General features: G+C 36.2%; 1 protein-coding gene across 4 annotated transcripts in view; it reads right to left on the bottom strand.

Moving 5' to 3' along the window:
- Positions 1-3126: 3126 nt before the first annotated feature.
- The window catches only part of fermt2 (FERM domain containing kindlin 2), an 83180-nt gene continuing 64478 nt past the window's right edge, over positions 3127-21828 (bottom strand). The window contains exons 9-17 of one of the 4 annotated variants that reach the window (XM_052145275.1): positions 20504-20638; positions 20293-20342; positions 19959-20083; positions 19775-19881; positions 17557-17775; positions 14050-14070; positions 10917-11041; positions 6018-6159; positions 3127-5592 (exon numbers count right to left, since the gene is read on the bottom strand). In XM_052145275.1, coding sequence (XP_052001235.1) covers positions 5419-5592; positions 6018-6159; positions 10917-11041; positions 14050-14070; positions 17557-17775; positions 19775-19881; positions 19959-20083; positions 20293-20342; positions 20504-20638 — 1098 coding nt within the window. In that variant the 3' untranslated portion in view covers positions 3127-5418. The remainder of the gene's footprint in view (positions 5593-6017; positions 6160-10916; positions 11042-14049; positions 14071-17556; positions 17776-19774; positions 19882-19958; positions 20084-20292; positions 20343-20503; positions 20639-21828) is intronic. The other 3 variants (XM_052145277.1, XM_052145276.1, XM_052145278.1) reach the window with 3 other exon arrangements.

Genomic DNA, 21828 nt, shown 5'->3' with positions numbered 1-21828 from the left:
AATCTAACAACACACAATAATAATCTTTCATGTCTTTATTGAACACATCCCATTAAACATTCACAGTGCTGTAAGTGAATCCTTGGATTTAATAACTGATCAATCCTCCTTTAGCAACAATAACCTCAATCAAGTGTTTCTGGTATCTGTGGATTAGACCTGCACAACATTCAGAAGGAATTCTGGATCATTCTTCCTTACAGAACTGCTTCAGTTCAGACATATTCGTTTGATGTCTGGTGTGAACGGCTCTCTTGAGGTCATTCTACAGCATCTCTTTTTTTGAAGCCGTTCTTATTAACTTCGATGTTTATTGTCCTGCTGCATCAGCCAACTTCAACTGAGTTTCTGCTGGTGCAGAACATCCCTGACATTATCCTGTAGGATATCTTGATAAACTTGGGAATTCATTTTTACCTCAATGATGGTAAGCGGTCCAGGGCCTGAAGCAGCAAAGCAACCCCAAATCATGATGTTCCCACCACCATACTGCACTGTTGGGATGATGTTTTTATGTTGGTATGCAGTACCCTTTTTACGCCATACGCAGAGCTGCGTGTTCTTCCCAAACAAATCAACCTTAGATTCATCAGTCTACAAAACATTTTCCCAGTAGTGTTGTGGAGTGTCAAAGTGGTCTTTGTCGAACTTCAGGTGTGCAGCAATGTTTTTGTTAGAAAAGTGGCTTACCACAGGACACCATACCCGTTTAATGTTTTCTGTATATTAGACTCATGAACAGAGATGTTAACCAGTTCCAATGATTCCTTCAAGTATTTATCTGTCACTCAGGGGATCTTTTTTACCTCATTGAGCATTCTGCGGTGTGTCGTTAAGAGTCATCTTGCCAGGACGGCCTCTTCTAGTGAGAGTACCCATAGTACTAAATCATCTCCATTTATAGAGAGTTTGTCTAACTGTTGACAGATGAATATCTAAACTCTTCCAGATAACTTTGTAACCCTTTCCAACTTTATGCAAAGCAACAATTCTTGATCATAGGTCCTCTGAAATATTCTCTTTTCTTTTGAGGGTCATTGTTCACGTCAGCAGATGATTCATGTGAATAGAAAACTCAAAATGTTTGAGTGCTTTTTATAAGTCAAAGTAGCTCTAACCCACACCTCCAATCTCGTTTTTATTAACTGGATGCCAGGTTTGCCAACTCCAAAATCTAATTAGCATTTATTGACATATTTAGCCTAGGGGTTTACTTACTTTTTCACAGTACTGTGAACGTTTAATGGGATGTTCAAGACATGAAAGATTATAATTGTTTGTGTGTTGTTAGTTTAAGCACATTGTGTTTGTCTATACTTGTGACTTCGATTGAGATCACATTTATGACCAGTTCATGCAGAAAACCAGCTAATTCCAAAGGGTTCACATACTTATTCTTGCCACTGTAAGTAAAACTTACTGTATTAACTAAAATGTTACATTTAGTCACTTTAATCAGTATTATTTCATGAAGTTAAAGATGAAGTTTGCAACTATTCAGTGTTAATATACTTCTATCCCATTTTAATATGTAGAGACAACTATAAGCCATTCATAGGTTCATTTTCTCGAAAACTGTAAACACTGTGGCGCTTCATGTTTGTTTTGAGCGACCCGCTTAGACCAGCCCCAACAGTGTTACTCAACCAATGGCGTGAGTTGGGGGTGAGACTTTCTTACTGTTTGAACAACAGCAGAAGAGGGGTGTATTCGAAAAGCTGTTTTGAAAACATTGTTTATTTTTGCAATTCTCTGTTGACGCTTGTGTTGAGTTTTAAGTATATTTGACTTTTATACCATTCAAATTTACTTAGAAAAACTGTGTGCAAAAACTTGCCAAATAAAAATTAATTAAATCTTACGTGTCGTTTTTTTTTTTCGGTGTACGTTTTAACATCCTCTTATTCCTCTGAACTTTGATCTTCAAAGATTGTCATAAGAACCTTTTGTATTTTGAAAATAAATGTTTTTAACATTGATAACAACAATGACATGAAATCAAGGGACACACATACTTTTTGAATTATGAATTACATTGAATTGCTTTTTTGTATATTTGTTAGGCTTTGCACTATTGCATGACTTGAGAAAACAAAATGAGTAAAACAATAAAGATACATAACTGTAAATGCCATAGAAGTGATGTACCAGATGAAGGGGATTATTGATATTGTTAATATTAGTCTGGTTGTGTGGAAAGGTTTTGGAAACTCTTCATAACGTCTTTAATTGTGTGCTACAGAATAAACAGTGCAACGGCTTGTCAATGAACTCTCACATAAAGCTTCACAGCAGCAAAAGAAGAGTCTGGAAACACAAGAATTCCATTAATGTGAGATCAAATCCACTGGGTCTAGTAATCCTATTGAAAATAAACATGACCTATTGACCTCCTCATCACATACACATGGCTTATTTGTAGAACATTATGTCAGACATTCATACATACTGTATATTTGACTTTTTCCATTATTGATATCAAGTTTTCCTAAATCTTGTCCCTTTTAGCCAGTAAAAAAGCCAGCTGCACCTCACAGTGAGGGGCGTATAATGAGAACAATTAATGTGGAATTATTTTAGCAGTGTTTGGACATTTCAAATGTTAAATTATTAGCAAAGTGACTGACCAAATTTTTTCACAATAGTGACTACTGAGTTGATAATGTTTGTCAAAGATGGACTTTCTGAATCACACAGATGGTTTGTAGTGATAATATGGGTATTTGTCTTAAGAATGCACTAGAAGGTGAAGAAGCTCAATGGCTGCTGCTTTGACTTCTTGCTTCTAAAAATTCAATATATGCTGTTTTTACATCTTATGTATTTTGATATGAAAATGATGTCACTTTCTGAGTTTTATGGAATGTTCTATATTTGTAATTGAGGAAAATTATGTAGTAACAGACACTTTTTTTCCCCTATTTTTTCATAATTAAAACATTCTTTTTGTCTGCCAAAATGTAATTCAACAAACTGCATGACTATAATTTCTGGAAATAATCAAGGAGGTCAAAACTTTTTATGATATTTTTTCCCCTGACGTGTATTATTTCTCCCTCTGAAGTACATGAAACAAGTGCCTTTATTAATACAATAATTTGTAGTATGTTCATCAGATTTTGGACAGCAAGCATCAAGATCACATTGACATTTCTACAGTAACTTCACTTTCAAGTGTAAGCTATTCAAAAAGTTAACCAGGAACAAATTGTGTAAACGGGGTCAGATGGCAGAAATGGCTTAAGTGAATAATTAACATTGTTTGCAGAAAAACTTCCTCTTATGGTGGAAAAAGGCACTGCAGTCTAGTTAACAAATTGAACCATTGCCATTTTAGGATTTTAAATAAAAATGATTTTATTAATTCTTTTTTTAATGTAAATGGCATTTTGTCATTCTTAAAACAGGCCATGCACTGCATTGCTGGCATCTGAAAAAAAAACAAAAAAACAAATAAAAACAACCTTCACTTCTGGCTCTGAACCAGCTTCATATGGGAAAACAGAAGAAAATACAACAGACAAGATCTGATGCACTACAAAAGACACAAAACAGATTCCGCTGCACTTCAATAGTGTTTGAGTGATCATTACTGACACTTTCTTACAAGGCATTTTTTTGTTTGCAGCAGAATCAAACAATTATGGATTTATATCAGTTAAGGCAGGAAAAACAAAAGGCTAATCAAAATCTCCTCATGATTTTATCAGAGATATAAAAGACACGTGATCTAAATGAATCCATTCAAAGATAGAGTTTGGGATATATATATATATATATATATATATATATATATATATATATATATATATATATATATATATATATATATATATATAATTCTAAAAGTCCACAAGATTGTAACATTGGCAGGCACAAATCCTCAATGTCAAAAATCGCTTTTTTTCCCCTCTCTTCTGGAACAAAATATACTTCCGAAAAAATGGCAGAAAAAAAAGCAGCAACAAAACAACTGTACAATTCTTTAAAACCAGTGGTTTTATATTACATACCAAAAAAAAAAAAACAATACTTCATTTAGTGTTCCTTCATATAAGAAAAGTAAAAGAATGGAAATTGCATTTTTCTTGTTTTAAAACACAGTGACCTATCGCTGGTGCATAATAATGAAAAGCTGTTGAATAATACTATACTGGTGCACAATAAAGACTGATGAATAAAATAGCAGACTTCATAGGAAGTTAATAATAAAAAGAAACTTCTTACATTTTGATTACTCAATGACCTTCAAAAGCCGAATCTGTAACCATAGATTCATTTCTTCATAAACGTTCTCCTATGTCGCTGCATTGCGAACCTTTGCTACGAAAAAGAAGTGGGCATCCCACTGTCATAGTGTACAAAAATATCTGTGTACTTAACTTTAAAGTAGTGTCAAACACATATGAGAGCTAAAACCAGAGGGCATAGTCAAACACACTAATAGAAACTTCAAACTACAGCTTATTGATGGAGAGACTCTTACCTTACGGTAGAAGTGCTTCAAATTAACTTCATCTCACAGACGTGAAAAAAACAAAAACTGAATTGATTGTTGAAGAAAAACAGCTGAGATCATCTCAAGTGTAGCAAGTCAAAACAGTTTAGATCTCTTCAGAAGCAGCGACAAAGCTATAGTTCACCCAAAAATGACAATTCTGTCATCATTTACTCACAATCATGTTTATTCAAACCCATCTGCTTTAATTTTTTTATGTGGAACACAAAAGGAGAAACTATGAAGAAACTTCATGAAGCTTTTTTATTTCTCCATAAAACAATTTGTAGTGAAATGGCTAATTTGGACAACTTTTATGGTGCTGTTTTGTATGGAAAACTGCTGCATAAAGATTCTTCAAAATGTCTCATTTTGTGTTCTACTGAAGAAAAATAACAGCATGCCGGTTTGGAATGACATGGGGGTGAGTAAACAGTCCAAATTTTAATTGTTGAGTGAACGATTCCTTTAAAGCTAGTGAAACAATTTCTTCTGTAGTGTTGACATCGTTGAATTATCGCAAAGGATTAAAAGGCACTAATGAGCACGACAACATTCAAAAATGACCCAGAAAGACGTTGTAAATGTAGTTAGTGAGAAATAAATAATTGGCATTTCTTGGAGGACAACGCTAGCATATATCTATTCACTTCATCTTGACAACTAAACAATTCCTGGAGGGATGCAGTTAACCGCTCTGGTGAAAGTAACTTCTGAAGTAGACTAAGAGGAACTGTCTCCATGGACTCCGTGTCCTCACTCAGTATGTCTGCTAGTGATATAAACACTTTCACAAGCATAAGGTTTTTAAACAACTATGATGTGGCGAGTTGAAGTGGTTAAAACAGAGAAAAGAAAAGCTGTGTGAGTAACTGAAAAAAGGCAGTCCCGGGCCCCTGATGCTATGGGAAGAGCAGCACTCAAACCCATCCGCTGGTCAGTTTGTAGAACATCTCCTCATCTAGAGACTCGTTCTGGTCCTTGGCACGTGTGGACAGAAAGATGTAGCCGCCGATGAACTCGTGCACCACTTTACAGTCCACTTCGGCACAGATGAACGCAAGACTGGGCTCATCAGCAAACTCCACTGTTACCTACAGTGACAATAGAGCAGCAGATCATTATGTACAGGCATAATACATGATTATACTATGAACTTCATGTATTTAGTGTTTGATGATCTCATGTCAGAATCTCTTCTGTCTTGTGTTTAAGGTTGTAGCAAGAAAAAGAGCAAAGATCCAGTGGCTGTTTTTCAAGAGCAGTGGTTCCCAAACTGGGTGTAAACAAACAGGACAAAAATATTTCATCTTAAAATATCAGATCTGTGCGATGTGTAAATGCAGTCTTAACTGACGCTGTCTGTTATGAGCATACAGACATACATTTGAATTCATACAAGTGAATTATGTTGCACAATACATTTGTCACACCCCTAATTACCAAAGTTTGTGTCTAGACAATAGTTTTATTTGCAGTGTGTCAGTCACCACTGGTCTGAATATAAAGAGCCTGTTACCATCTTGATCTCCCAGTTGACGTTCCACTGTTTCATGTTGCTAAAGCGCCAGGTCTTGATGGCATCTCCTGTGCTGGCATCCATACGGATCAGTCTGTTGTAGGTGATGCCAATCAACTCATCTCTCTTGCTCCCCTGAAACCTAATCAAATTCAACAATTAATCTAATGCTGCAACAACTAATTGATCAAATAAAAAGTCATCAGAAACTAATTAAAACTAATCAACTAATTATAACTTTAAAAATCAATGTGTGAACAAAGCCACGTTTCCATTCCATGTGTCCAAAATAAAAAATTCATCGTTTCCGGAGTAATTGTGTAACTGTGACTCTTTTATCAATAAAACATTCGTGGTTTAGAGCACACAGACAATGTAAAGAAGTTGTCTCATGTCTGGGAGTGACAGTGCATCACAGTTCTGTAAGTACTTTGTGTGTTTGTTCCTCCTTCCTTATGTCTTTACCATGCAGATCCAAAATAAAAAAGACCTGCAGGAATCCTGCATGACCGAACAAAATCCTACAGGACAGGGTACATTCCTACCAAGAGCCTTGTGGATTTTTCTACTGACTTGTCCAGTAGGACTGCCTAATGTCCTACAGGAATTTAGTATTCCTGCAAGATAAATCATACACACACACACACAATATATATATTTACACCGATCAGCCACAACATTAAAACCACCTGCCTAATATTGTGTAGGTCCCCTTGTGCCGCCAACACAGCGCCAACCCGCATCTCCGAATCGCATTCTGACATTATATTCTTCTCACCACAATTGTACAGAAACCAGGCTGGCTATTAACCACACTAGTATTCAGTTGCCAGGAGTGTATTAATGCAAAGCCAAAGTTTATGTGTTTTTAATGTCACTTTTTTGATCAGTATGATACCACCTCTGCCTCATTTTGAGCAAGGAAAAACCCTGTAAATGCATATTGAAAGTGAACCGAACTATTGAGCATCTACAGAGTTGTTGTTCATGAGTAGCGCTCAAATATTGCGCACCGCTGTGAAGGCTAAAAATAGCCGTGAGTGAATCACTGGCCTGTGCATGAATTTGTGTCAACAGAGCAGCACCATTCACTAACGCGCTGTGCATAATATATATTTATTAAACTTATATAAAACTTATTAAACACAGCCTTTTGTGATTCACAGAGCTATCGCACGTTTTCAAGTGGCTTTAACTAAAATGCATGAGTCATATGAACTTCTTTAATGGTGTTTTTATTGTGACAGTAACAAACATGACTAATACACAGAATTGGATTTGGATCGGGCTCATCAGACCGATACCTGATCAGTCTAAAAATTGCATCCCTAGTAATATGATGAAGAAAACTCTACAACTCTTCTTTTAAAGCTGTGAATACAGAAAAATAACCAGGTACTTCTCATGAACCAGCACACTTCATTAAAAGAGAACAAGTTATACTAGATAGTCCATTACATATGTAGAGAAATTAAGGATGAACTTCCTATTCTATTAGATTATATCTATAAAATATTTGATTCACAAATGTTCATTTGCATTTACATGCACATACTTTCACCTTGTCAGAAAAATGTAAGCTTCAAATCAAGAAGAAATCAACATAAATCAAATCATTTAATAACTTGATAGAAGTCACAGAGCGATGAAAATCATTCCAAAGAGGTATTTAGTCATGTGATTCACTCTTGATGGTCCGTTTTAGGTTGTTGATGATGTTACAAAGCTTTACTGTGAAACTTTAGAGTATTTATTTAGACATTATTACCAGATCCTGTGATTAGCCAAATTGTCTTGTAAGAGTGTAACCAAGCTTGCTGCTCCAACCTGTCTGCCAGTTTTAGCTCCTAACCCTGCCTTTGAATCTGACACTCAATCACCCAGCCACTTCAAGTCCCCTCTACTGGATCATGTCTGAACCTCGTTGTTAGATATCCTTTGTAAGATATTACAATCAGCTTATGGATAAAATTCATCTTGGTTCAAGAAAAGACTCTTCCTTAAAAAACAACTTGTACTTAAAGGAGCAATATGTAACATTGACATCAAGCGTTTAAAATGGGTACTGCAGTCCAAATTAAAAATACTGGAGAGTTGTCTCCCCCGCCCCCTCCTTGTTCTTGTCCTAAATGTTGTTGTTTGAACAGGTATTGTGCAGGCTGAAATCCCACAAGAGACCTCCCAATGATGTGGTAGGGCGGGAACTTCATGGCCAACCATGAGTAACTAACATTGACTGTTTTAGGAAGGCATATGCTGGATACACATAGCCTATCAGGTAAAACTGCACTGTAAAGTGTTATTTTTTCAGGATACCTACATAAACATGCTTAATGTGGTAAAAAAAAAAAAAAAAAGTAAACTAAAAAATAAAGTATTTAACTAAATAACTGAATCAACCTGAATACATTAGGTTACATAGACAAAACCAAATTTCTAGCGCTGAATCAAGTAGAAGAACAGCTTTTAAGGTAACAATAGCAGGTTACCACTTTTTAAAGAGAAAGTGGAACTTATTTGAGGTATGAGGACGAAATGCGTTCAAGTGGTCTTTATTTAATTTTTTTATTTAATAGCAAGTGTCGATTTTTCCTACTGCTTTACTCTCCCCCTGAAGTTTAGTTGTGATTTTTTTTATTTTTGAATCTCAGACACTGTTCAAAATCGATTTCCAGCAACTGCACGGAAGTTTCCAAGTGCTTCATTACTGGAAAAACTGAACGAAGAACACAAGCTGCAAATAAGGTTTGGCATATATATTTATTTATACAATGTAGAATATATATATTTGTTGGTGAAAGGAGTCCAGTAATAGTCCTGCGGGGATCCTATGTAACACTTTTACTATAGGTTTCATGCAGGAGTCCAGTAGGAATCCTACAGGAAAATTATCACGAAAACTCTGCAGACAGCTTCTCATAAGGTTTAATAATATATTTTTCAAAAGTGCCGATAAACCTGCTCATCTGCAAAGTTCCAAGATTTTATTTGACTTATTTACTCTTCAAACTGTTTTTAGGCTTTCAGGAGGAGATATTTCAGGATGACGAGAGCAATATTTCAGATGCAATGATTGGTCCTCTGGTAGAATGAATTATTCAGTCACATGAATTTTTTGATGCACATCTTGTATTCCTAATACATTCAATAGGAGTCTATTCTGTAAACATGTTAATAAGCAAATAAAGAATCCATACACCTCAAACGAGTGGATACTTTTTATGCACATGTTGGAGATTTTATTTGCATCTTGGTGTTTCCATCCAGCAGTTTTTATGTGATATCTCAAAATGTGCATAAAACTACGTGGATGGAAACCAAGCAATAGATCGTAAGATAAACTGTCAGATAGATTGGTAGACAAATAGAGAGAGAGAGAAAGAGAGCGAGCGAGAGAGAGAGACTGAAGCAGCTTACATCTGAATTTTTGACAGGAGTTTGAATTAATAAGCATTCCGCTGACCCATTTAACAATTGGGCGAATGCAAGTCAATGGGACTTTTTCAAATTCTGCATGTTCTGCTGTGTGAAAACCATAAAGCCCTGTTCACACCACCAGCGACATTGTGCAAGAAAGCGACATGATCCAAATAATTTTCAATGAGAGGACAGCGACTTCTGGCGACACGAACTGCCTTGGCCATTGGCGACAGAGATTGCCGTGGAGAGCGACAAGACAAGCTGAGAAAATGTCAACTTTATGCAAATGACGAGCAACATTCGCAAGCAACTACCAATAAGAGTGAAGATTGTAACAGCCACACAGAGACATCTTTTAACATTTTATACTATGTACAAAAGAATGTTGTAATATTATGTTTAACATGTTCCCAAAAGTCAGTTTTATCTCTCTTTCAAAATGATATGGTATGCCTTTAAGAACTGACCAAAATCTTGTATCACAATATCAATAACTTTATGTCACGACAACAAAATATATCATGATATGGTTTCATTTTTCACAAAAAATTGTAATAAAAAAAAATAATGATAAAAAATTGGTTAATAAATTAAATATATTGTAATGCCTATTTTGTTAATTTAATTAAATACTCATGAATCATTTTCTCTTTATTTGGAACTTGACAAACATAGTCAGAGTTTAAAAAAATTAACTGGAGGCATTCAAAAAGTAGTGATCAACCGTACAATGCTAAATTTCACATTTCAGGCTGATGTTGTTGACTAGAATTATTAAATAAACTTTCCTCAAGAAACTTGACATCTTCTGAAAGCAATGCAACATCTTATTCATGAGTATGATGGCTGCATGGTCCCATGGTGTTTATACTTGCATACTATTGTTTGTACAGATGAACGTGGTACCTTCAGGCATTTGGAAATTGCTCCCAAGGATGAACCAGACTTGTGGAGGTCCACAATGTTTTTTCTGAGGTCTTGGCTGATATCTTTAGATTTTCCCATGATGTCAAGCAAAGAAGCTCTGAGTTTGAAGGTAGGTCTTAAAATATTTCCACAGGTACACTTCCAATTCAGTACACCTATCAAAACTAATTGTCTAATTGTCTAAAGGCTTGACATAATTTTCTGGAATTTTCCAAGCTGCTTCAAGGCACAGTTAACTTATTAACTGTATGTAAACTTCTGACACACTGGAATTGTGATATAGTCAATTAAAAGTGAAACAATCTGTCTATAAACAATTGTTGGAAAAATTATTCGTTTCATGCACCAAGTAGATGTCCTAAACGACTTGCCAAAACTATAGTTTGCTAATATTAAATATGTGGAGTGGTTAAAAAATGAGTTTTAATGACTTCAACCTAAGTGTATGTAAACTTCTGACTTCAACTGTGTAATGAATAGATGATGGAAACATCACACAAACATTTACCAAGATTTTTGAGAGAGTTATCATGTTTTATAGACGACACTCACTTGGCAAGAAAATGAGTGATTCCAAACTCCGGCAAGGACTGCCAAGCCTGTATGAAGCGCATCTTGGCCTCAATGAGGCTCATCTGGGCCACGTTCTGATGGGCTTCCAGGATGCGGGCGGATATCTAAGAATCACACACACAACATAATTAATTCATAAGAATCAAACTAGAAAGCTCCATAACCTGAGCACAAGTAACACTCAACACAGATATACTGTTCTCATTAGACATGAGTAAATCCTACAAACCCAGTGAGAGAATCCAGCAGTGAATTCACACACTTTATCATTATTTAAGTGCTGCTGTATTCAATCACTACAGATTTCACATTAAACACCTGACAAGAGACGTTTCCTCAAGTATTCCTTACAGTCAGTTTTATACATGCTGCGTACATTTGGTACTATATTCACAGAAGTCATTACATTCCCAGCTACCATTGTTTAGTCCCTAATTTTTTTTTTTTACATTTTCACATACATTGGCCCCAAAAAGTATTTTGACCCTTCAGACATATTTATAAATGTCTCACAGCATTTTATATGAAAGCAAGTGGCATCTACGCTCAAATGCCACTAGATTTTTGCTCAGAACTAACTTCAATCTTCTGAGACATTTTTGCCCAATAAATTAATCAGTTGGTGTTCTGTTGATTTTGAGTGGATGTTTGAAGTCAGTTTCCTCTTAAGATCTCACAGGTAACCTAGCAAAGTAACCACAGGTAGAGTTAAGCACATTCACCATCAGCTTGTTCCACTAACATTTCACAAACACAAAGTGTCACAATACCGCATGACTTCATTTGCATTTACACAAGTGTCCAAACACTTTTTGGGGCATTATAAGTAGAAAAATGAGTGATGTCACTGGAGTCTCCCCTTGATCACCTCAATAATGAAACCGCTCATTTCAACAGTTTGAATCAATTTAAAAAAACAAAGTCGCATACACTAATATTGAACAGGACCGCAATTAGCTTTGATTATGGGGGGGCATTTATCGTGCCATTATTTCGACAAACTTATGCAGCATCACACCATTTATTTCCACCCACAGTTGCATTCATTATTGGCCGAGATCTTGTACTGAAGATGAGAGAGTCGATCCACTCCTTTAAGTCTTCTCCAGCACATCCCAAAGACTTTCAATGGGGTTAAGGTCAGGACTCTGTGTTGACCAATTGATGTGTGAAAATGATTCCTCATGCTCACTGAACCACTCTCACAATTTGAGCCTGGCGAATCTTGGCATTGTCATCCTGGAATATGCCCGTGCCATCAGGGAAGGAAAAAAAATCCATTGATGGGATAACCTGGTCATTCAGTACATACTTTATTTTATTGCCACATAATGTTGCTGAGCCTCGACCTGACCAACTGAAGCAACCCCAGATCATAACACAGCCAGAGGCAGTGCATCACTTCATGCTCTTCCCTTCTTACCCTGACGTGCCCATCGCTTTGGAGTAGAGTAAATCTGGACTCATCAGACCAAATGACCTTTTTCCAATTGCTCGATAGGTCAATCTTTATGCTCTCTAGCAAACTGAATTTGCTTTTTCCGATTAGCCTCACTAATAAGTGGCCGATGTGACAAAAGCGTTTTAGTGATCTCCGATCATGATCATTAGAATTTTTTTTTCCGACCACATCTCAGTGGTTCACCACCATCCTTCCAGGTTATCTTAAGTATCTGCTTATTTAAATCCAAATGGCGACTATTTTGGCCAGGCAGTGTACATAAGTTTAAATACTACAAACTTAAAATACAGTTCAACACAACACTTAGCAAAGCAATTAATTTAACATATTTAAAGGAATTGTCTAGGTTCAATACAAGTTAATCTCAATAAACAGTATTTATGACACAAAAATAATTGTGACTCGACCTAATGCTGATATTTTAACTTTACTCGGGTAAGGATTTTATCATATTTAAATCATGTTAACACAAATCATTTTGATGGCTTGTGGCTATACTTTTGAAATGGTAAATGAGGGACGAGTTGATATTTGTGTTAATCAACATTATGCCACAATGCTGTCGATTAAGCTTAACTTGTACTGAACACATTTAACAAATTCCTTTAATGTCAGGTCTCATGAATCATGAAAATTATGGAACTGTGGCAATATTTTGCATAATGATATCACATGGTTACTTACACATATCAAGGCAGCTCCAAGGTGATATGTTTGCAGTGTGAAGCTAAAAATGAGTTAAATGTTCTCCAGATCAGATAAAGTTTTTAAGGTTAATGCTCTCTATCGAGTTTTACCCTAAACCTTAAACCAAAACAAAACCTAGTGTCAAAAAAGCAAAAAACACAATTGCTGAAGCAACCACGTCATTTTGTAGTGCTTCTATGACACTTTCAGCTCACATGTTGACTTGCTTGCTCTTCAGTACTTGTACTGCGGCCCTTTTCTTCACAAGTGCAACTCTTTATCAGTAAAGCTACTGCGGAAGTTAACGGCACAAAAACAAGCTTGTAAATTTAGTTGGTTATATAATGCAAATATTAAAACAAGTTATGTGCTATAGTAAAAGTGTTTAGATGTCACAAGATAGTGTCATGTGAGAAACAAAGCAAAAGTGTTTATGAACCGATAATCTCGTTATACTCATGATTTGTGTTAAACCGAATAAAAGTCATTGTTGTAGAGCCTCTAGTGTCCATTGTGACAAGAAACTGCTGCGAAACGTACAATGAGCCATGTGAAAACCATTTAGCAAAAATTTAGTTATAGTAACGTGATTCTGTGAGACCAGGTTGTTAATGTTACACATTTTCTAACAAGGTGGATCAACTGACCAATCAACAACTTCAGAGCATTATGATAACAGCCATTTGTCAGCTAACAAAAATAAACATTAGTGTTTGACACCTTCGGCTTTATTGGTTCAAGCAAACAAATGTTCTTGGGGAGATACCAGTGACTCAAAAAATTAGGACTCAACAGAAAATGTGATATTTTAGAGTGCTATTGTATAAATGGTCAAATGGTTAAAGGAAAGACCAATGGAATATATCACCACACCAAAATGACTTTAACCAGTGTTAGTGAAAGATATCTAGCATGAAAAACCTTGAACATTTACCACAACCAGCTGTCAAATGATTAACTTACCATGTCCCTGACAAAGCCTGGCTGAGGGTTGAAACGGGAGAACAGAGAGGGAATAAAAGATAAGCAAATAAATGAATAAAGCAGCAAACAAGCAGACAAAATAGATTTAAAACTGTTAATACACAGAGAGACAGCGGGCATTGTGCAAAAGTGAATATATACGGCAGGGGAGACTCTTGTAGGCAGCTAGAGAGAAGAGAGAGTAGAGAAACATTCATCAACACAGAAAAGATGAGAGGCCTACACTGGAATCACATACATTAAACAGGACTGATATGACGAGCATCTCAAATGTAGCTGTATACACAATGTCAATACAAAGTCCACAACATCAGGAGAGTTCAACCTGGTTTGTAACAGCATGGAATTGTAACAATACAGAACTGTTCTTTAACAAATCTTTGACAAATTTGCAAAAGGAACTGCAGACGAAAGGTCCATTTACAACAAGACTTGAAAAAACGATTTCACCCCTGTACAGTAGATGGTGTTCTACAAAAATAATTGGTTTACAGCATGGATACAGCAGTCAATGCATGAGACTAATATATTTGGTGCTTTTAAGGCATTTATTTACCCAATTTGGAATAACTGTTTCATTATGTTGTTTCCATGTTTTTGATGCATTTTGAGGAATATAGAATCTGTCTAGGCTGTTGCATTATTTGTATTCCAAACGAACTCCAGAACCCAGCTTCTCTTTTTTTTTGCCTGGATGATATAACACAAGCTATAGTGACACAAATACATGTGGAATAATGCATTCAGTAAAACTCAATATAGTCAGTATATTAAAGCAATATCACACTGTCCAGCTATATCACACTTGCAATTGGGCTGTAGTGTAAATCTATATATATATATATATATATATATATATATATATATATATATATATATATATATATATATAGATGCTTTAAGTCGCTGTATTTACGTAAGTAAAATCATAATATTTCATAGTAAACCGCGATTAATTGCAGATTTTGAAAGTGATTAAATTTTACACACATATATATATACACACTTTTCCTTTCAAAATGCAGGATAGGAAATTACAATAACAATGATGTTTTAATAAAATTTTCAATCAAAGCCTTCCACAGTATAAAGATAGAAATGCACTATAATAGCACCAATTCAAGTAACATTAAACATTTCCCAAAGCTAATGTGTAAGGTTGACTAATTGAAACAACTAGTCTCCCCACATAGGTTGCATGTTCATTGCAATGGGCATTACATCTATTAAACTCTCATCCTCCACAATATTAATCTGCCGGTAGACTGTCCGCTTTAAAGAAATCGTGAGCCGCGTTTATGATTCACGTTAGGGGGTCAACGCCGCTTTGAACTCACCATGAAAAGCGCTTGCAGACATCCTGTTCTGCATTTTCATGACAGTGAAGGCTTGAGGTGCTCCTGTGGTAATTAAATTGTGACTTACAGAGGCTGCAAATTACTTGATTTATCCAATCTGGGTTTGTTTTGTACAACAAATAGCGATCTTTCCCCATAATTTAATCACTGACATAGCTGTTGTGTGTGCTTCAAATGTGTTGAATCCGGGCGGAAACAATGCAAATGTTCCGCCCTGTTCGGACAGTGTATATGCTGGTTTATGCTTAATTGCATGCGTTAACACCTTAACTTTGACAACTCTAATATATTTATATAGTATGTGTGTGTTTCTTATCCCAAAAGACAGCAGGTAAATATCTAGTAGAATGCAAGTTGCTTGGAAAAATGTAGTGGAAATACTCAAAAAATTGCACTCCTTCTTTCTTTAGTTGGTGTACTCCCAAGTTAACTGACAGAAAATCTCTCTATGAAGCAGATCTATCAGATGAGAGAAGTGTCCGGAGAATGAAAAATCTAAAATGTTAAAATAAAATTTTCTGTAATATACTGTATGTCCAAAGCTCCAGTTATTGAACTCTTAAAATCTAGAATTTTTAAGATGTACACAGAAGATAGAAGATCACTAGCTTCTCTATACTGTAATGGAAGGGGTCCAAAGTTCAGCAGAGCTGTAGTTTATCATTAACCTGAAACAGTTCTCCACATACTCTACAATTAGATCACATTTTCTCCAGGATCCACTAGGTGGCGCCACATAAAAGAGAATACATCTCTGAAATTTCCCACCATTTATATGACTACATCCGTTTTGGTAGGCTTGTCAGCTTTTACTTCCTTTCTTTCCAGTCTGTAAGTTAAGTGAAAGAGTAATCTATCCTTGTCCATGTACTGTAGGAACTGTGGGAATAAAGACAGATTTCCCCTGAGGAATCATTTCAAGAGAAGAAATTGAACTTGAGTAAGTGTAAAAACACTCACACAGCTTTGAAAAACTGCTGTATTCTCCCCACATTTCCAGGAAAGGCTTGTTTCCTGTATTTTGTGAAGACCCCACCCCAGGGCTCCAGAAGCTTTCTTGCAGTTAATACAACATAAGCTAGTGGTGGTGGTGGGGGGGGGGGGTGAGTGAGACTGGACGACAGGAAGCCCCCCACAGCATTACAGGGCCACTGTAAAATGACACCAGCAGCAGCAGCACACAGGAGCCTCTGTTGACTCCCACACACTCTCTCCCCAAATATTCCCACTTTACTCATATTTTTCAATGAACTAAAAAAAAGAAAACACCACATTATTTTGAAAGGTTGCAAATGCTCTAAAAATGCAGAATATTTTGCTTTAATACAGCTTTTATTTTTTTTCTACCACACAACTAGGGCTAAATAATGTATTGAATATTTACAATATATTGTGTAGTATTTTGTTTAGCTGTTTAGTAAAAAGGTCTGTACCCATTCCTTGCATCATAACTCTTGATAATGAGAGCGTTAAGGCATTTTATTAGCAACTATTATTTAAACTTCAGTAGCAAAAATGTTGATTCATTTCAGTGAATAAGATTCAAAAGTCCGTGAAAAAAAAAAAAAACAATTTAAAGAAAACATTATTAAAAATAATTCTTCCTTTTGGTAATTTTGTGTAATAGTGTAGAAAACATGGCTGGCATCATTTAAACAACTTTTTACTGGGGAAAAAAAAAATCTAGTCTGGCTCTCTGGTTGAAATAAAAAAGTTCCTCTGAAAAAGGACCCTTTTAAGCCATTTCAGAGAAAATAGATACTGAGATATACCTTGCATATTGTAAAACGGCTGAAAAATATTAGGATCTAGCCTAATTGCATTAGCTATATTTGCAAGCTTTCTGGAGAATCTAACCCTGTCTGACCCGAGCTGGTCCCAACACACAACAGCACTCCAAACGGAGTGTACTAAACAAGCTTTCTACCAGTTATCTCCACGTTGACTCATTTTTTTTGTGTAATTTAACACTTCTGTGTCTTTTCTTCACTTCTGTCAGTTCCATTCAGTTTCCCTGTTTATTTCTTGTTTCTCGCACACTTTAGCTCCTGCAGTTCTCTTCCTTCACTCTACACTGGATGAGCTTCAGTGGTGGACTGATCTCTCTCAGACCTATAGTCTCATTTACCTGCTTGTTTTTGTATTTCTTCAGGTATCGTGGTGACACGAGACACTCCGGGTTGATGTCAGTGGTGATGGGTTCTATGATATGAGGGTCAGGATTCATGTGCTGCATCTTCAGGAAGGATAGGATGTTCTGCACCTCTAGGTTGTAGGAACTGTCTGCCATCGTTTTCCCTTTTGAGGCTAGGCGACAGGCCGCCATCCACTGAGCGTACTGCTTTTCCTAAAGAAACAGGAAAACAGTCATCTAAAAAGTTTGATCCTTTGAGCAGAGTAACACTAAGAGTAACACACTGTTTGAAAGTAAGGAGTATGTGTTACTGCTTGAATGAACACTATCATTTGCCAGAGTTACTATTTATTTACTGATTTCCTCTCCCTTTCCCATAACATAATCACAAAGACCAATGCACTTCATACCATCTCTATACAGCAAGTGAGCGGTGTGATGCGATGTGATGACAAAACTAGATTACATTATTATCAATCAAGCTGTCTACACTGCAATGTTTATAGAGGTATAGTTGCTGCATGCAAACTATGCAACTTATTCATTTGACAGTAAGAAAAAGTAAAAAAGCAATTATATTATGATACTCTATGATATTCTGGTCTCAAGATATGGTCTGGCTACATCTTTCAATAAATGTTTTGGATGAGTTAGGGGCCGTTCACACAAAATGTGTTTCTGAACACATGCGCTGTTTTTCCGTAATGTTACTATGTAAACACGAGCTGTATGGACCCATCTATGACTGTTTCTTCAGAGTCTTGCGCAGGACCGCTGTATTGTTTAGACAAGGTGTCAAGTTAAAAATAACTTAAAAGTTCCAAAAACGAACCTCGATATACCTGCATATTGCTTCATTCTTTGTGCTGCATCTATCTTGTTTTAAGTGCAGGTGTGACAAAGATTTGACATTTTGAAGAAGTTCAGGCAGCAAAGAGGACTTCATGACTGTTACAATGTTCCACATGATTCCAGATTGTTCTGGACAAGCAAAGTTTTACTGCTTGATAAATGTTAAGCCAAGTTTATTTCCTGGTGTGCTGAGGAGCTGCTGTGCCTTTTAAAAACTGTGTATGTTTACTGTTACATGGTTACGCATGCTGCCTATGATGCTTGCATAAAATTAGGGCTGTCGATTTAACGCGTTATTTCCGTGCGATTCATTTAATAAAAAAATCTGTATTAAGGAATATTCCTGAGAAATGCAAGCTTGTAGTACCACCTGTTTACTCCAGAGGGCAGTAAGTGAAACTTCAGCTGTATGGACAACACACAGTTTATACAGTGAACAAAACAACCATTCAGCAGCAGCACAACACAGACATGCATTGCATTCTTGCATTCAAAACACTTGGAGCGCAAATTCGAACTAAGGGATCTCAAGATGTGTTCTAAGTATTAGATATTTAACTTGACAAGGTAACCTACATTTTTTTTGTTTATGACGCAACGCACCCGAGACGCTACACAAGCATGTCTGACACAGGTGTAAATTGACGGGTTCTTAAACAAGCCCTCATAATAAATCTCCAACTGATTGACAAATTCACTTGTGAAATGGATTACTGTGAAATGTATGCCAATGATTGAATGATCAATAATATGGTAAATAACAAAATAACATTTTGTATTCTATTATCAATGATTAACTCTTCTGCCACAAGAATGTAATGCATTAATTATCTGAACATTTTCTATTTTTTTTTATATATATATATATATATATTTAATATTTAAAGATAACTATGTATAATTATTTCAACATTATATACTGAATTATTGTTATATGAGGGGCTTTCTCAGCAAATGTTTGTATATGCGATTAATTAATCGGGACACCATGTAATTAATTTGATTAAAAAATGTAATCGATTGACAGCCATACATAAAATACAGCCTATTGCAACAATATTTGCTTGGAGAACAAATTATAAAGAGAGTGAGCAATTTCAGAATTAAAATAGGACTGTATCATTCGTGTTGGTCACATATTCTATATATACGGGTCAGGTTTTATTTTAATGCCCGTGCAGAACTCTATACAGTCATGCTTCACTAATTAAACACGAGTACGAAAAAAATATAACATTGCTCTTAAAAGCAACATTCATCAACACTGTTTATGAGACATTTGCATAGATTGTCTGTCTGAACCAACAGAATGAGGGTCCGAGGTGATTTACAGAATTTCATTAAAACATGTCTCTCTCACCATGTCACACCGCAGCCAGATCTCATTCATACCATCTGCTACGGGGATTAGCAGCTTGATGATGAATTTCTGACTGGAGATGTTCACATCTGGTGTGACTTCACAGCCTACAGAGAAACAACAGATGAGATGCAGTGTGCATGTGGTAAACAGTGTTTGTCACATGTCCACAGTGTGTTTTTACCTCTCAGGTTCATCTGGTGTGTTGGCGTGCCATGCGCCTCCTCACGGATCTTGTAGCAGGAGATTGTGATGTCTTTGAATGTGCACCAGTACTGCTTGTATCCTTTCAGTGTGAGTTTCTTTGGTCTGACATAAAGCAAAAAAGGATCAGAATAAAACAAAAAAATGACATGAATATTTAAACCACATAAAGGTCAATGATTCAGCTTTCGGAGAGGTAAACACAATGACTCAAACAATGCTTGACGAGACTTATGATGGGCATATTATCTTATATTTCATCTACATAAAGCCTATATAACTGCCAATTTTCTATCTTTCATAGTTCAACTCACTTGAAGACTTTCACATAGTCGGCCAGTTCAGGAATGGATGTGATATCACCCTGAGAACAAAAAATAAGTGTCAAGTTTGTCAATCTCTACTGCTCCATCTTCCTTCACATACATGTGTGTTTGTGTGTGCAAATATTAGACACATTGCAGTGAAGGAAAGCAGACAGAATATAATTTCTGCATGCTTCAGATAAAATGATGGTAACAGTACCAACGTGTTGGACGTTTTTCCTCCCTCCAAAGTGATCTCCAGATCTGACAGCGCAGCATCCACCTCATCCACCTCCTTCTCACTGTTGTTCATGTGATTGTCTGAAGACATGATGGACAGCTTGTTGATGTGGTACTGCAAATGAAAAAAATATTTAAAGTTAAAGGTGCTGTAAGTGATCAGAGCCATTCAAGCATTTCCACAAGGTGAACAGTTGCATAGGCCACGCCCCTCTTTCCAAAATACCAAATGAGCTTTATTGAGACAGACATCGAACAAAAACAGTTCTAAAGTTCTAAACAACAGAAGCAAAATAGCACCCTCAACTGACAACTGTTATGAGCAGCATGGCATTAAAAAGGACATTAAGCCTCAATAATTTGCTGCAACTACAATTCCATGAGATCGCACAAAATGATTTACAGGCAGAACAAGTTAAATGCGGTTGCATCAAAAACAAAAAAGTAAATGCGTCATGTCCCCTTTAGAACACAAACATGGTTTCGTTGGCACAACGTGGGTGTGATGTACTATAAGCTTAGAAAAAACACTGAACAGGTAAGTACAAAAACAAACAAAACTGTGTGTGTGTGTGACTGGCATGGATACACATAGAGGGGAAAATGAATGTGTGAGGAAAATGTCCGTGAACTAAGGTATTGCATTTGCACCAGCGTCTCCGATAGCGGATAGCGGTGGGGGAATGAATGGAGTGTTTGTGATGTGTATGTGTGCCAGTGCTGCACAGCCAATGGTGACCGTTTACTTCATCATAACTTTCCAATCTGATTTATAAATACTTTACATTCATATGCAGTGCTTCATACTCTTATCCAGAGTATGAAGCACTGCATATTATCTTATATTTTGAGCAGGAATGTACATGAGGTTCATTTGTTTACACAAGAACACTGCTTGCAGATCTTTTGTTAAGTAAAGTTTGCAGCATGAGTATTATGATATTTGGAAGATTTTAGATATGTTAGAAAGGCAAACATGGCAATTAGTACGAGGCCACGCCCACACTAATCCATTTAAGTTTGAAACTTCTGTATTCAGTTTCTTAATGTCACTGTTTTCCAAAGTATGCACTTATTGAAAACGTTTTCAGTTTCATTGGAGGAAAACGCTGTTCTAGTTTTTATGAGAGGCGTAAACATAGCAAACGCAGGTTTACTGTGATATACTGCCGAATTAAATCTGTCCCCAAGGGGAAGTTATTGAGCTGATTAAAATAAGAAAGGTTTTGTTGAAATTGTGAGAATGATTTGTAACAGTCTTTGATGTGTTAAAATCATGTCATCATTTTCCAGCAAAAAATGTCA

This window comes from Xyrauchen texanus, chromosome 16 (genome assembly GCF_025860055.1).
Source record: "Xyrauchen texanus isolate HMW12.3.18 chromosome 16, RBS_HiC_50CHRs, whole genome shotgun sequence".
Lineage (NCBI taxonomy): Eukaryota > Metazoa > Chordata > Actinopteri > Cypriniformes > Catostomidae > Xyrauchen > Xyrauchen texanus.
This window is presented reverse-complemented; position numbering and strand designations above follow the sequence as displayed.